The following is a 17,392-nucleotide window of genomic DNA, read 5'->3' as shown; positions in this document are numbered from 1 at the left end:
CCTGGGTTCTCCGGCGCCGCATACCCGGACCGGAGGGGAGGGGGCCCAGTTCCACGCGGGGCCCAAGCAGAGCCTCGGCCGTGGGCTACGTTGTTGTTGGGGGATTCTTCGCCCCGAGTCTGACTTATTGGAGACCTGGCGTGTGCGTTCCTCACCAACTGTGACAGCACCTTTGCGGAGCTCCCTCTCGCTCCGAAGCGACCCTCGGAGAGCCCGGGAGAGTCGGTTTCGGCCCGGTCACCCGCGGGCCGAGAGGCCCCGCCTCCCAGGGGGCGGGCGGCGCACCCCGCAGGAGCCCGGCCCCGCCCCAGGTGCGGCGGGGAGGAGCTTCCCGGGCACCGCCACCTCGCCCTGCCCCGCCTGCCGCGCCGGGACCGCCCGCCGAGCCTCGGCTCCGGCCTCCTCGCTCTGGCCTGCACCGCGCACCCCGGCCGCCCCAGCGTGAGTTTGCCGATCCGAGCGCGTCCGTAGGGTGGGCTGGGGGCCGAGCATCTGGGGACACGGGTGCGCCCCAAGGTGCCAGTTACAGATCCGAGAAGGTTCCCGGCAGTCGGGGTGTCTCTGTCTTCTTAGGTTCACGCTCTTGTTTCGTTGCGCCCTTCTTTCCCTATTTGCTGTTTGTCTCAAAACAGTTTTCTCTCGCCTCTTTGAATGTGTGAGTCAAGAATTTGACAAAAGATGTGTGATTGTGTGTGCGTGCGATTCTGGGTGTGCGCGCGCGGGCATGTAGTTATGGAGAGTTGTGGTCAAAGTTATGAGAACATATTTATTACTCATCTCCTGGGTTTTTTGGTGCTTTTCCTGTAAAACTAGGGAGGCCCGGATTCCTGAAAGACCTCCCTTGTCTTGTCGGAGGTGGTTGGCTTGACGTCAGGCTTCCTGATCTCTCGCTGCCTTTTCCCACCCCAAACCCGCAAGCTGAGATCACTCACCCACGCGCTCCATACTCCAACTGGGAACTGGTGCTTTTTTGTGAATTCACTTTACTGGGGGCAATATTAAGAGAGAGGTGGTAGATGGGAACGGCAGTTTAAAACCAAAAAAAAAAAAAAAAAAAGGAGCTGGAACTTTACAAGGAATACAAGGCATGCTCTGGGAGCCAAGCGTACCAGAGATTTGGTGGAGAAAGTAAAGGGAGAAAGTCTAAAAAACTGTGGAGAGCCCGTACCCTGGAGGCTTAAAATCCAGGGTGAGCCACTCAGTTTTTACCTGGGGGAGTGGATGAACCTGAGGGTTCTGATTAGGATGGCTTGAGGGAGCTTGCAGGTGGGAATGTATCCTGGGGACAGAAACCAGATTGGTTTCATCTAGATATGAATGTAAACTGAAGGGACTGATATTTGAGAGATACGTGAAAGAAGATGAACAAAACGAGGTGGCTGGCGGTGTACGGAAGCAGGAGGGAGGAAGGACAGAGGCAGATGCAGTGGAAGGGAAGGGTTTGGTGTCTGTCAGTTTAGATTGTTCCCCAAAGCAAAACCTGATAGAAGGACCTGAGTGCAGGTAGTTTATCTGGGAAGTGAGCCCAGTACTGCACAGTGAGGACATGGGGAGGAAGAGACCAGGAAGGAGGAGAAGCCAGCAAGGAAGGGCCTGTCGCTGAGCTGCTTACCACTGTGGGCAGCTGGAACCCAATTCCTTGGGCGACCTTGTGAGGGGCTCCAGAATGCACCTAGGACCGCCCTGTGGCACTTATCCATGATGCCCTCCCCCGGGTGAAGCTTACCCTGTATCAGCTCACCGCCACTTCAGGGCACCTGCCAGGTAAGAAAGGTTTCCCAGTGCCCAGGAAAGTCCTCCAGGGCAGTTGCTGGAGTCAGAGGCGGTCTGGGGCACCCAGAGCACCTACTACATGGCTCTTGTCACTTAGGAAGCTAGAAAAGACAGCAGAGGGACAGACACTAGTGTTTCCTCAGTGCCCATTGTATACCTGACACTGGACAAGGCATTTTTATTTGCATTCTCTTCATCTTCAGAAACAATCTTCCAAGAGTTGTACTATTCTCTTTATGTAAATGGAGAGACTAAAGTGTAAGTAATTTATCCAAGAGGAGCTGCTCTGAAGGGAATAATTAACTCAGTTCTAGGCACACCAAATTTTAAAAGACCTGGTAAACCTCAGGATGCTCCCCAAGTAGAGGCGGGGAGCTCCCTAGTTAGGGCAGGTATGATAAATTGGGAGGCGTTTCCAATTCATTTGGTCAAAGCTACCAGAACAAATTTAGTTTCTGAAAGGTCAACTGACCTTTTCTTCCAGAGAAGAAAATACTAAGTCATCTCAGGTCGACTCTCACCTTGATCTACCTGCTCTGTGGGATCCAGCCCCACCCTCACTCCATTCAGGTCCTGCTCCTCCCTGTGTGTTCCTCCAGCCACCCTGGGGCTTCTCACTGCTAAAGTACTCTCCTGCAGCATTTCAGGCCTCAACTTAAATGTCAGGTTTCAGCTTCAAGGTCACTTTTTCCTGTAGGCCTTTCCTGTCACCCAATCTAAAGTAATTTTCCGGTTGCTCGATATCACATCACTATGTTTTATTTTCATCTAACACTTATTAATTGCTGCATTTTATCTGTTTATCTACCTATCTAATTATTGTCCTTCCCCTTCTCAAATATTAGATTCGTGAAAGCAGGGACCTTGTCTGTTGTGTTCCTTGCTGCACCCCCAGGCCGTGGCACACAGTGGGGAACCTGACAAGTAGTTTTCATCTGAATGCATTTACTTGTTTTTGTTTTCATGCATTCCTTCATTTGTTCTGACCAAGCTCAGTCTTTGCTTTCTTCTCCCGCAGCTGACTGAGCCATGGCGACAACTCCTGCTGCTGCCTTTGAGGCCCTCATGGATGGGGTGACAAGCTGGGATGTCCCTAAAGGCCCCATCCCCAGTGAACTCCTTCTAATTGGAGAGGCTGCCTTCCCGGTGATGGTGAATGATCAGGGCCAGGTCCTCATTGCTGCATCCTCCTATGGCCGAGGCCGCCTGGTGGTTGTGTCCCATGAGGGCTACCTGCTGGATGCCGGCTTGGCCCCATTTCTTCTCAATGCAGTGGGCTGGCTCTGTCCCTCTCCTGGGGCTGCCGTTGGAGTGCACCCATCCCTGGCATCACTAGCAAACATCCTGCAGGGCTCTGGGGTTGAGGCACAGATTCAGCCAGAACCGAGAGAACCCCTGGGGGTTTACTGCATCAATGCCTACAATGACACCGTGACTGCAGAGCTGATCCAGTTTGTGAAACGTGGAGGGGGCCTGCTCATGGGGGGCCAAGCCTGGTATTGGGCCAGTCAGCATGGTCATGACAAGGTGCTGTCCAAGTTCCCAGGGAACCAGGTGACCAGTGTGGCCGGTGTGTACTTCACTGATACCTGTGGGGACAGAAGCCGGTTCAAGGTCTCTAAGAAGGTGCCCAAGATCCCTCTCCAGGTCAGGTGAGTGGTGTTTCCCTATGGGGAGTCTGATGCATGTTCACAATAGATTTGATCCCCCTCTTCAGTGAGCTTCCGCTTTAATACACGCGATTTTCCACTGCTTTTCAGAACCACTACAAGTAGAAAATAGGCCAATTAAAATGCACTGAAGCCCAAGAGCGGCTGGGTTCTCACGGCCACTCCCACCTGTGGCCAAAGCGACTGCTGATCTATTAGAAAAACTTGTCTTATTCATCAGTCTGTCTAGTGCCTGAGACTTGGAGAGTGTGTGTCAGTATCTCTTAAAGGAATGGAAAAGCATTTGTTTCGTTGTGTGAGGCACATACCATGTGCCAGGCCCCATGCAGAAGACCCTTGCTGTCTTGACACTTATATTCCAGTGGAAAATTAGGCAACTAAGGAAACAAATAGACACATACTCTAGCAGGTATTGATAAGAGCTACAAGGAAAGTAAAGCAGGATAAGTGACAGAGTGACAGCGAGGGGAGTGGAGAATATTTTAGTTAGGGTCATCAGGGAAGGCTTATCAATGAGGCCTGGTCAGGATTAACTGGTGTTTCAAACAGAAGGGATTTAATACGGGGAACTGACTAAGCAGGCGACACAAGAGCTGAAAACTGCACAGGAGGCAGCGAGGCAGCCAGGAGATGAGCAGCAGCAGGACTGGCAGAGGCGGTGGTGGTCCAGCAGCCCGGGAGCTGCAGCCACCTGGTGGAGGCTTGTCCAGCAGGAGCTGGGACCCCAGACGGGGGTGCTGTCTGATGGGACCGGGAGCCTAAGAGAAGACACAGTGATGGCCAGAGACACAGCCTGAGAGAGACACGTACCTCCGCTCCTTCCTCCTTCCTGCCTTCAGGCTTGGCTGATGGACTGAATGTGGAGTGAGGGCGGGGGGGGGGGGGGAATAGGAATCAAGCGTTTTGGTGGTCGAATGCCTTAAAGGTGAGTGTTGCCACGTAAGGAGCTGTGAAAGTCTATGAGAAGACAGATTAGAGGAGGGCAGGAGTTTAGTTTTGGATATTTGGGGTTCTAGATAACTTGTTATCAGTGACTCACTTGTGCTTGGCCACATGTAACAGAAGCCTTGTTATAGAGGATTGACCACGTAGGAGTTTATTTTTCTCATGTAACGAAGTCCGGGCAAGAAAATCAGGCCTGGGGCACTGAGTCCCTGCTTCATGATGACCTAGGTCCATTCGTGCAAATCCATTCTCTCCCTCTCTCGCTCCCTGCCTCCCTCGCCCTCCATCTCTCTCTTGCTCTCTCCCCACCCCCGTGGCCCCCACCCCTCCCATCGTGATGTTTCACTTTTATCTTTATGGTTACAAGATTGGTACTACTGCTTCAGGCACTATAATTACACCTCCGCAAGAAGAAGCTAGAATGAATACACCTGCTGAATATGTCCCTTCTAACGCACAAAATATATTTTCTGGGAGCCCTGACCATTAGGCTTCTATTATGTTTCAGTGGCCAAAATTAGCTCACCTGGCCAAGTCTAGCTGCCAGAGGGTCTGAAGGGCTGAATATTTTTAAATGGGCCCTGGCATCTCTGAAGAAATCAAGACTCTGCTACAAGGAAGGGAATACACATATTTAGTAAGCATTTAGCAGTGTCCTCAGCCCCAAGTCCTGGCTCCCTTGGTCTTCCTTCCCTCTGAGAGGGTTGGGAGGTGATGAGTTACTCAGAGAGGCAGGGTGGATCTGATTCACTCCAACTTCTCTTTAATTCTAAGGGACAAACAAGGTTAAATCCCATCAACCTAACTGCTCTTAATTGTTCCAAAGGACTCCTGTCCATCAAACTAAACCTGTTTTTCTTCATCCACGCCTACATTTTTCATCTCTGCCACTGAATCTGAAGTATATTTTATGTTTGTTTTAACTTTTAATTATGGAAAAGTTCAGACATGCAAAAGTAGAGAGAACACTACAAAGAGCCCCCATGCAGCCATTACCCAAGCTCAGTAACAGGCAACTCATAGTCAATCTAGTTTTATCTATAGCCACACCCCCGCTTCACCCCAGATTATTTTGAAGCAAATCACAGACATCATACCATTCCATCTGTTTTTTAATATGTATCCCTAATGATGTAAATCGTTTTGAAAACATAACCACAAGGCACCATTATCATACACAAAAGAAGTAATACTTTCTTAATGTCATTATTCGTTTCCATAATTGTCTTATTTTTTCACTGTTTGTTGGAATTGGTCTTTTATTAAAACCCAAATATTTTGATTGCTTGATATGAATTTTATGTCTCATATAATGTTGAGTTTCTTTTCCAATTCTTTTTATCTCTTGCTGCTTTTTTGTTGAAGAAACTAGGTACTACGTCCTGAACAGTTTCCCCACAGTACAGAATGTGGTTCCTTCAAAACAATCTGAGTTTTGCTGATTGAATCCCTGTGGTGTCATTGAATGTATTCCTCTGTTCTCTATATTTCTTGTAAAGTGGAAGTTAGATCTGGATTCTACAGCAGAGATTGGCAAACTATCGCCTGTGGGCCAGCCCCCTGTTTACATAAATAAAGTTTTACTGGAACACAGTGGTGTCCATTTGTGTACATATTGTCTGTAGCTGTTTTTGAGTTACAGTGGCAGAGTTGAGTTGTGTCAGTGAAAAACATGTGGCCCACAAGCCTAAAATATTTATTATTGGGCTGCTAAGAAAAAGTTTCCCACCTCCTGGTTGAGAGGCTTGATCAGATTCATGTTCAAATGTTATATAAGTCAGTGCATGACTGCACTGGCCAATGGCTTGATCCTTGTAGAACTGGGATGGCAGGCAACATTTTTTCCTTACAGTTTGTCTTACAAAATATCAGATATTTGGAAATTCAGTTAATCGAAAAAATTACACTGGTAGCTCCAGCAAAGCTGAATGTAAGACTTGGTTTTCAAATTTCTCTTCCTATTCTGGATCTTCCTTCAGCTCCTGAAAAGCCAATTTATTTTCCTTATTCAGTTTCAGCTCAAACACTCTCCTCAGGGGAGTCTTCCTCAATGACTCTTGAAACTAAGATTAAACTTCCAGTTTCACTTTTCTCCATCTCTTGCCTAAACATCAGTGATCACAATCTGTAAATACCCAACATGTGTACTTGCTGGTACATGTCTAGCCAACCAACGTCTAAAGTTCCACGGAGGCACTGATCTCGCCTGTCATGTGTGCTGTGTTATTCTCAGTGCCTGATGTGTGAAACATGGTAGAGAGAAACAGGTATCTGTAGACTGCGTAAATTAATGAATAAATATATGAACGAATACACATCCTAAACCACGAGAAGGGAAAGGGTGGCCTGGGTACCAGGGTTGAGCCTACAGACAGCTTCATGTTATAGAATGTGCTGTGTCTCAGAGGCTTCCAGCCTCAGCCCAAAACTGAGCTGGAGTTGACTGACCCCATCAACTCTAAAGTCTTAAAAGGCCTGTATGGGGCCCAGGCCCTCAGCTCAGATTCCTGCCGCCTTCACGCATGTCTCCTTTGAGGTTTTCAGTGAACTTTCCTGCCAGCAAATCTTGGTCAATGGCTCCTGGGCTGACCGAACAGGTTTGCTGACTTTAAATTGCTGCAGGAGGCTCTGGAGCTCCTTAAGGGAATTGCCCTGTCTGCCCAGGGGAGGAGCAGTCTCATAAAACCAACAAAAGATCCTCTCAAGGGTCCTATCCCCAAGGGCAAAAGCTTCCTGCACACCTAGGTTTACACACCTGAGGAGGTCCTGCCTGTACTTTAACATGCAAAGCCAGACCCAAAGGCATTTGCTGCTTTTATACCAAGACACAGGAGAGTCTGGGGAAAAATTAATCTCAGATCAGCAGCTCATTACTCTTACACATGGCATAACCTACAAGGCCTAGAGTGTATTAGGAGCTGCTCATATAAAAGTAAATACAAACTAGTAGCTTAGGTTTATGCCTCTCTTAAAGATTATGTGTTATCTCTCTTGATCATCACCACATTCCCATAGAGTGCAAGGTCTTTGTCTGAGGACTCTCAGCTTGTAAGTAGCACTGTTCTGTTTTCATATTCAAGATCCATAAATGTAGAGAGTTTCCAGGTAAAGGCAGTGTGAAATGAGCCTAGATCCCAGAATTGCCCTCTCCACCAAATCTGACCAAGTGAATGAAAAATAGTAAGCAAACAACTGAATGTGGAGGTTCTGATGCTGACCCCACATACTGCTAAGGCACAGTCGGTGGGAGTGCCGGGTGACTGACTTGTGGCACGGTGTGCAGCGTCTCCTGAGACCGTACCTACCCACGATGCACAACCACAAGGAAAAAGCTGAAACAAATCCAAGATGTATCACTGATGTCTTCTCATGTTGTAGAAGAATGAACAAATTGGGTGAGTAGACACTTAAGGGAAAAAACCCTCAAATGTAAAAGCAGCAAAGCTCCTTCAGAATTTGGTGGAGGCAGAAAGGGATGCTGGAGTTTGCCATCTTCCAAAGACAATGGTGGGCTGAACACCTCCAGTGCATTCCATGCCTGGTTGGGTGGAGTAGGCCTTGCTTTAGGTCCCTGAAGAGTGGAGGGACAAGCCCCCAGGAAGGAGAGCAATAGGCCCCAGCTGATCTTTGCCCTTCAGTCAGAGATACAGACGTTAAGCAATAAGAAAGTGGAAGGAAGCATTATACAGACCCCAATATAATTTGAGAAGGTGGTGGATGTGGTAGTGTCTACAAACAAACTGGTCTGGGGTAACTTAGAAAGAATATCAAGAGGAACTCACCCACACGGTATCAGAACGTGCAAAAGATCTGCTCATGCCCACAGTGAAAAGAAAAAACTATGGAATAACTATATAAAAAGGCTATGTTAAATTTAAAAGGGAAATATTAGACAGAAATTTAGTGTGGAAAGACAACAGAATCAATCATGGCTGGAAGAAAAATATGACCCAATGAACAGAACAGAATTTTTGTAGACTACATAATTAGTGAATAAATACATGAATGAAGACACTTCACTCCTTGAGAATGCTTCACGCTCTAACAGAACTTTCTAAAAATGTATGTTATATAAAACAAGAGACAATGAGATGAAAAGGGGGAATTTCAGAGTGAAGAAAACAGATTAAGAAGCAAACACCCCAGGTGAAATAGGTCTAGTAGCCAGCACATGGGAGAGAAGAGACAAGGCCAATGCATGGTGACAATGACAGCAGCTCGCCTCACACTGAACTCTCTGATCACTGCTGTCGTTACTATGGCAGGTTTTAAATCTCCATCAGAAAGCCATCTCCTGTATCACCTGTTTGCTCAGGTGTGATTTGGTACCTGAGCACTGCCACCTCTCCCTTCCTTTCCTCAGTGCCCTCTCTTGCACTTCCAGCTCTGAAGGAGCACATGCTTTTCCTTTTCCATAAATGCAGTAGTAGTATTCACACCTTCATGTCTATTTAAAGCCTCTTTTGCACAAAATATACCTGTTGACTGCTGCATACCCAACTGTGGACTTCATTCAAAACTCAGTAATTGAAAGATTACTGGTGTGTGGACAACATCATTGGCTTTAGAGACAAACCACCCTGGATTTGTCCTTTCCAGTTATTAGCTAAGAAACATGGGGCAAATAGCCTAACTTTTCTGTCTCATCTATAAAGCAAGAATAAGAACTTCCAGGTTTTTTTTCTTTTTGCGGTATGTGGGCCTCTCACTGTTGTGGCCTCTCCCGTTGCGGAGCACAGGCTCCGGACGCGCAGGCCCAGCGGCCATGGCTCACGGGCCCAGCCGCTCCGCGGCACATGGGATCCTCCCAGACCGGGGCACGAACCCGTATCCCCTGCATCGGCAGGCGGACTCCCAACCACTTGCGCCACCAGGGAGGCCCTCAGGTTTATTATAATGATTAAACGAGATGATCTGTATGTGTAAATGCCTAGAATATATTAAACCTCATTAAATAATAGCTACTTTCATTATGTTATTATCCAAACTTAAATACTGTAAATAGATATTATACAAGACTTAAATATTGGTAAATAGAAGCATCTGTTGAGAATTCCCTGACATCCCATCTTCTATGCTTGCTTGTCCAGCCTTCCTTCTCTCCTCCTTCCCTCCCTCTCTCCCTCCTTTCTTTTCTTTTGAGAAACATTTCACCTTTTTAAAACATTTTTTAAAAGATTTTTTTTTGACGTAGACCAATTTTTAAGTCTTTATTGAATTTGTTACACTATTGCTTCTGTTTTCCGTTTTGGTTTTTTGGCCGCGAGGCACGCGGGATCTTAGCTCGCTGACCAGGGATTGAACCCATAACCCCTGCGCTGGAAGGCAGTCTTAACCACTGGAACGCCAGGGAAGTCCCGAAATATTTCACCTTTTCACAAAAAATATTTCAAAATGAATTCAAGCTTATAATGAAAAATACAAGGGCAGGAATACAGACGCAGATGTAGAGAATGGACGTGTGGACACGGGTGGGGGGGCGGGAGGGGACGGGTGGGATGAATTGGGAGCTTAGGTTTGACATAAATAAGATACATAGATACCATGTGTAAAATAGGCAGCTAGTGGAACCTGCTGTATAGCACAGGGATCTCAGCTCGGTGCTCTGTGATGGCCTAGATGAGTGGGATGGGGGGGTGCGGGTGAGGGAGGTCCAAGTGGGAGGGGATATAGGTGTACATAGAGCTGATTCACCTCATTGTACAGCAGAAACTAACACAACATTGTAAAGTAATTATACTCCAATTAAAAAAAAATGTATAGAGGAGAGTGACAAATAGTCTTTCATCACACACCACCATTCCCAGTCTCATGCCTCTGGACTAAGGCAGCCGCTCTTAGAAGTTTGATATGGATCCTCTCAATTGCTTGTCTATGCCTGTGTGTGTGTTCTAAAAAATTACATTTTTAATGTATCGTGTTTGAGAATATCTGCATTTTTGTTATATTTACACAACAAATTGACAGAGTACAGCATTCTAGGCTCTCACTTTCTCATCCTCAGATTCTAGGTGATATTGCACTATTGTGTTCTGGTTCTAATCAAGTTTGTCAGTCATTCTGCTCAAATCATCCCTATCCTTTTTTTTTTTTTAATTGATCCATTGGATGCTGAGAGATCTGTTACTATTTTCAAATGTGATTATGAATTCATCAAATTTTAATTTTCTTTATAGCAGTTTTTGCTTTCAGCACTTTGTTTATAGGCCCATAAAAATTAATGAAAAATATATCTTTGGAAGGCTTAACTTCTATTCATAGAAAATATTCATCTTTTGTTTATTTTCATTCTTTCCTCTTTGAAATCAATTGCATCTCATATTAATACCGGCACTTCTGCTTTCTTTTTGTTGTATCTTCCAGATATACCTTTGTTGATTTCCTCATTTCAATCTTTGTGTACCATTTATTGATAGTTTCAATTGTGTCTTTTGTAAGCAGCTTATACCTAGATGTTTTTAGCCCAGTCTGAGAGCATCTGTCTCTTCGCCTAAAAATTTAATCCAGTCCTAGATAGTGATAATTCAAGTGTATTTCTTACTCTTGCCTCATTTTCCTGTTTTGTTTTTACACTGTTTCTTTTTGCATTTTTTCTTCGTTATAGTATTTGACCTAGTTTTCTCTACTCCTTAAATTCTCCCAACATATTTGTAGATTATGCTTCTCAGTTCTATTTTTCCATCAGTTACCTTCACATTTTAAATTTAATTCTTAATTACGTGAGAAATATATTCATACATTCTCCATATTTGAAAAAAAAAATACTGATGAGACAAGTCCCTTTTGAGCAGCTCTTTCAATACCAACCCCTTGTCTCCATCACACAATTCAGAATACTTCTTACACTCTTGTGATTTTGTCCTGACTTTTTTGACATATATATTGACATATATTTTACTTTGTTTTATTTTTCTCTTATATAAATTGTATCACCAAATTGTTAGTTTTTATTTTTAAACGTTTTACTCAAAAAAATGTTTTGGAACACCTGACCGTGTTAGTTCTCAGAGGTCTCCCTGTTGTTTGTAATGGATAAATAGTAAGCTGCAGTGCGATTAAATGCCAGGTTTTTATTTGCTCCTCCTTATGGTGCTGTGCACACCATCTTCCCACCCCTCCCCCAGGAACCGTGTTGACAACCCAGGATGTCATCTTCCATAGTTTTCCTCAGGCCCATATAATCATTTCATATATAGTATATGTATACATATATGGGTGTGCACACATGTCTCTGTGTATATATGCATGCCTATGTGTATATATAAACACATATAAATACAAATACATATACACACATGTACTCCTGTATAAGTGAGAGGGTGAGTCCTTTTTCAGAAGAAAGGTGAGAGGCATTGCAGCTCAGAGGGCTGCTCTCAGCCCACTGCATGTTAATTTTACATGATTGCCCCCTCATTTCTGTGGCATGTCTTACTACCGCTAGGTAGTGCTTCCCACCGGACACCACGCTAGGTGCTGTTGGAACTAGAGACACACAAGATATGGTCCTACCCCTGGGTAACTTTCTGATTCAGTTATCAGTGTTTTTAAAAGTAAGCCCAAGGGGCTTCCCTGGTGGCGCAGTGGTTGAGAATCCGCCTGCCAACGCAGGGGACACAGGTTCAAGCCCTGGCCCGGGAAGATCCCACATGCCGCGGAGCAACTAAGCCGTGCACCACAACTACTGAGCCTGCGCTCTAGAGCCCGTGAGCCACAACTACTGAAGCCCACGCACCTAGAGCCCGTGCTCTGCAACAAGAGAAGCCACTGCAATGAGAAGCCTGCACACCACAACGAAGAGTAGCCCCCACTCGCTGCAACTAGAGAAAAGCCCACGCGCAGCAACGAAGACCCAACGCAGCCAAAAAATAATTAATTAAAAAAAAAAGTAAGCCCCAAAATGTTAGGATACATCCAGACCAGTTTTACAGATCACCTACCCCCAGAGTGTTCTGTGTGGATCACTTTTCAGAATTGTGACTGTGTTAACGTCCTAGGGCTGCCATAACCAAGTACCACAGATTGGCTGGCTTAAACAGCAGAATTTTGTCATCGCACCACTGAAGGCTAAAAATCTGTGATCAAGGGGTTGGCAGGGTTGGTTCCTTCTGAGGTTGTGGGGAGAATAAGCTCGAGGCCTCTCTCCTACTTTTGGTGGTTTCCTGGCAATCTTTAGCCTTCCTTGGCTTGTAGAAGCATTACCCTGATCTCTGCCTTCATTTTTTTTTTTTTTTTTTTTTCCTTCGGTACGCGGGCCTCTCACTGCTGTGGCCTCTCCCGTTGCGGAGCACAGGCTCCGGACGCGCAGGCTCAGCAGCCATGGCTCACGGGCCCAGCCGCTCCGCGGCATGTGGGATCTTCCCGGACCGGGGCACGAACCCGTGTCCCCTGCATCAGCAGGCGGACTCTCAACCACTGCGCCACCAGGGAAGCCCACTGCCTTCATTTTTATATGGCGTTCTCCCTATGTGTGTGTGCGTCTGTGTCCTAATTTCCTCTTCTTATAAGGACACCAGTCATGTTGGATTAGGCCCACCGTATCCTAACTTAGCTAATTATATCTGCAATGATCCTATTTCCAAATAAGGTCACATTCTGAGGTCCTGAGGGTTAGGACTTCAACAAATGAATTTGGAGGAGACACAACTCAACCCATAACCATTTATACCCTTAATACTTTTAGGTATTAAGGTCCCTGTCTATCAGATATAAAGTCTTTCATTATCAGATAAATATTCTGTATGTATTTGTGTGTTTTATATACCCACTAACATGCGTTGAAGACTTACTATGTATCAGGTACTATGTTAGCCAACTTAGGGACGTCGTCTTTATTCAATACTCCCAGACACAAGTGGTGGTAAGCAAGTGGTGGCTTGGAGAGGGGATGTAAATTTCACAGGATCTTCCAGCTACTCTGCCAAGGGAGGAAGCAGGATCATCCTGACCAGTCAGAGCCAGAGTCCACCAATGACCTGCTCAGCTGGACAGCGGCAGTTAGATATTTTTATAAGCACATGAGTGTAAACCTTCAGGTTCCCAGTCTCATTATCACAGATCTCCATAGTGAAGGTGTTTTATCAGTAGCTGGACTTCACAAGGTGCCCATCATAAGATTCTGGCAGAACACTTAGCATGGAAGCTAAGTCTATAAGCAAAGTGTTGTGGCTCAACGTCATTGCCCCACAAAATAAGTCTTTAAGCCTCTACAGGTGGAAAAAAGGTACAAGCTAAACTGATGCCAGAACCCTTTTGACATTTGGCCGTGTTAGTTGAAAATGGAATGACAAAATTAAAACATGATGTGTCTCCATTTTCATGCTAAAGAGAAATTAAGGAGAAACTGTACAAGAGGAATTTTTTTCAGTAATGTTTTGCCACTTAAATGAGTAAACCTTTTTATTAACATTTGATTTTTATTATGAGACAAAGTTTTATAAAGGTAACTAAAATCATCTAAATGCCACTAGCCAAGATGATCACTGAAGACATTTTGATAAACATACTTTGGATAATGTTTCTCTGTCTGGTCTTGTGGATTTTGTTTTTTGTTCGTTTGTTCTTGGCAGTTTGTTGTGCAAAATTTGGCTTATTTAGAGCATAGTATATTAGAATCTGACTTAAAATTTTTTCTATTAAGCATTTTCCAATAATTATTTTAATTGCCATATGATATGCCATCTACAGTTAACCATAACTTATTTAACCAATCTCCTGTTGCTTGACAAAGTATCTACAAATGGGTTTTAAAAATTCCTGAAATACAAAATCTTTCCTCAATTCATTACATTTTGACCATTTCTCAATAAGAAGTAGTAAATATGCTCATCAGGTTTAAGTGACAATTTTTTTAACATCTTTATTGGAGTATAATTGCTTTACATTGTTGTGTCAGTTGCTGCTATATAACAAAGTGAATCAGCTATACGTATACATATATCGCCATATACCCTCCCTCTTGCGTCTCCCTCCCACCCTCCCTATCCCACCCCTCTAGGTGGTCACAAAGCACCAAGCTGATCTCCCATGAAATGCAGCTGCTTCCCACTACCTAGTTATTTTACATTTGGTAGTGTATGTATGTCATTGCCACTCTCTCACTTCGTCTCAGCTTTCCCTTCCCACTCCCAGTGTCCTCAAGTGCATTCTCTACATCTGCGACTTTATTCCTGTCCTGCCCCTAGGATCTTCAGAACCATTTTTTTTTTTTTTTTTTTTTTTTTTTTTGCTGTACGCGGGCCTCTCACTGCCGTGGCCCCCCCCGTTGCGGAGCACAGGCTCCGGACACACAGGCTCCGCGGCCATGGCTCGCGGGCCCAGCCGCTCCGCGGCATGTGGGATCCTCCGGGATCAGGGCACGAACCCGTGTCCCCTGCATCGGCAGGCGGACTCTCAACCACTGCGCCACCAGGGAGGCCCCAGAACCATTTTTTTAAAGATTCCATATATGTGTTAGAATATGGTATTTGTTTTTCTTTTTCTGACTTACATCACTCTGTATGACAGACTCTAGGTCCGTCCACCTGACTACAAATAACTCAATTTCATTTCTTTTTATGGTTGAGTAATATTCCATTGTATATACATGCCACATCTACTTTATCCTTCATCTGTTGATAGACACTTAGGTTGCTTCCATGTCCTGGCTATTGTAAATAGTGCTGCAATGAATATTGTGGTACATAACTTTTTGAATTATGGTTTTCTCAGGGTATATGCCCAGTAGTGGGATTGCTGGATCATATGGTAGTTCTAATTTTAGTTTTTTAAGGAACCTCCATACTGTCCTCCATAGTGGCTATATCAATTTACATTCCCATCAACAGAGCAAGAGGGTTCCCTTTTCTCCACACCCTCTCCAGCATTTATTGTTTGTAGATATTTTGATGATGGCCATTCTGACTGGTGTGAGGTGATACCTCACTGTAGTTCTGATTTGCATTTCTCTCATGATTAGTGATGTTGAGCATCCATTCATGTGTTTGTTGGCATTCTGTGTAACTTCTTTGAAGAAATGTCTGTTTATGTTGTCTGACCATTTTGGGGTTGGGTTGTTTGTTTTTTTGATATTGAGCTGCATGACCTGCTTGTATATTTTGGAGACAAATCCTTTGTCAGTTGCTTCATTTGCAAATATTTTCTCCCATTCTGAAGGTTGTCTTTTCATCTTGCTTATAGTTTCCTTTGCTGTGCAAAAGCTTTTAAGTTTCGTTAGGTCCCACCTGTTTATTTTTATTTCCATTTCTCTAGAATGTGGGTCAAAAACGATCTTGCTGTGATTTATGTCATAGAGTGTCTGCCTATGTTTTCCTCTAAGAGTTTTATAGTGTATGGCCTTACATTTAAGTCTTTAATCCATTTTGAGTGTATTTTTGTGTATGGTGTTAGGAAGTGTTCTAATTTCATTCTTTTCCATGTAGCTGTGCAGTTTTCCCAGCACCACTTATTGAAGAAGCTGTCTTTTCTCAATTGTATATTCTTGCCTCCTTTATCAAATATAAGGTAACCATATGTGCGTGGGTTTATCTCTGGGCTTTCTATCCTTTTCAATTGATCTATATTTCTGTTTTTGTGCCAGTACCATACTGTCTTGATTACTGTAGCTTTGTATTATAGTCTGAAGTAAGGGAGCCTGATTCCCCCAGCTCCATTTTTCGTTCTCAAGATTGCTTTGGCTATTCAGGGTCTTTTGTGTTTCCATACAAATTGTGAAATTTTTTGTTCTAGTTCTGTGAAAAATGCCAGTGGTAGTTTGATAGGGATTGCATTGAATCTGTAGGTTGCTTTGGGTAGTAGAGTCATTTTCACACTGTTGATTCTTCCAATCCAAGAACATGGTATATCTCTCCATCTGTTTGTATCATCTGTAATTTCTTTCATCAGTGTCTTATAGTTTTCTGCATACAGGTTTTCTGTCTCCTTAGGTAGGTTTATTGCTAGATATTTTATTCTTTTTGTTGCAATGATAAATGGGGGTGCTTCCTTAATTTCTCTTTCAGATTTTTCATCACTAGTATATAGGAATGCAAGAGATTTCTGTGCATTAACTTTGTATCCTGCTACTTTACCAAATTCATTGATAAGTTCTAATAGTTTTCTGGTAGCATCTGTAGGATTCTTAGGTACAGCATCATGTCATCTCCAAACAGTGACAGGTTTACTTCTTTTCTGATTTGGATTCCTTTTATTTCTTTTTCCACACTGATTACTGTGGCTAAAACTTCCAAAACTATGTTGAATAATAGTGGTAAGAGTGAGCACCTTTGTCTTGTTCCTGATCTTAGTGGAAATGGTTTCAGTTTTTCACCATTGAGAATGATGTTGGCTGTGGGTTTGTCATGTATGGCCTTTATTATGTTAAGTTCCCTCTATGCCTACTTTCTGGAGGGTTTTTATCATAAATGGGTGTTGAATTTTGTCGAAAGCTTTTTCTGCATCTATTGAGATGATCATATGGTTTTTATCCTTCAGTTTGTTAATATGGTGTATCACATTGATTGATTTGCATATATTGAAGAATCCTTGTATTCCTGGGACAAACCCCACTTGATCATGGTGTATGGTCCTTTTAATGTGCTTCTGGGTTCTGTTTGCTAGTATTTTGTTGAGGATTTTTGCATCTATGCTCATCAGTGATACTGGCCTGTAGTTTTCTTTCTTTGTGACATCTTTGTCTGGTTTTGGTATCAGGGTGATGGTGGTCTCGTAGAATGGGTTTGGGAGTGTTCCTCCCTCTGCTATATTTTGGAAGAGTTTGAGAAGGATAGGTGTTAGCTCTTCTCTAAATGTTTAATAGAATTCGCCTGTGAAGACATCTGGTCCTGGGCTTTTGTTTGTTGGAAGATTTTTAATCACAGTTTCAATTTCAGTGCTTGTGATTTGTCTGTTCATATTTTCTATTTCTTCCTGGTTCAGTCTCAGAGGTTGTGCTTTTCTAAGAAACTGTCCATTTCTTCCAGGTTGTCCATTTTATTGGCATAGAGTTGCTTGTAGTAATCTCTCATGAT

General features: G+C 44.1%; 1 protein-coding gene across 3 annotated transcripts in view; it reads left to right on the top strand.

Moving 5' to 3' along the window:
• The first annotated feature begins 256 nt into the window (after nucleotides 1-256).
• Nucleotides 257-17,392, top strand: part of TCAF2 (TRPM8 channel associated factor 2) — a 30,520-nt gene continuing 13,384 nt past the window's right edge. For 2 of the 3 annotated variants that reach the window (XM_060108004.1, XM_060108002.1), the window contains exons 1-2: nucleotides 257-441; nucleotides 2,792-3,425. In XM_060108004.1, coding sequence (XP_059963987.1) covers nucleotides 2,803-3,425 — 623 coding nt within the window. In that variant the 5' untranslated portion in view covers nucleotides 257-441; nucleotides 2,792-2,802. Of the gene's footprint in view, nucleotides 442-1,006; nucleotides 1,765-2,791; nucleotides 3,426-17,392 lie in introns of those variants that run through there. The other variant, XM_060108003.1, reaches the window with a different exon arrangement.

Source organism: Mesoplodon densirostris, chromosome 9 (assembly GCF_025265405.1).
Source record: "Mesoplodon densirostris isolate mMesDen1 chromosome 9, mMesDen1 primary haplotype, whole genome shotgun sequence".
NCBI lineage: Eukaryota > Metazoa > Chordata > Mammalia > Artiodactyla > Ziphiidae > Mesoplodon > Mesoplodon densirostris.
This window is presented reverse-complemented; position numbering and strand designations above follow the sequence as displayed.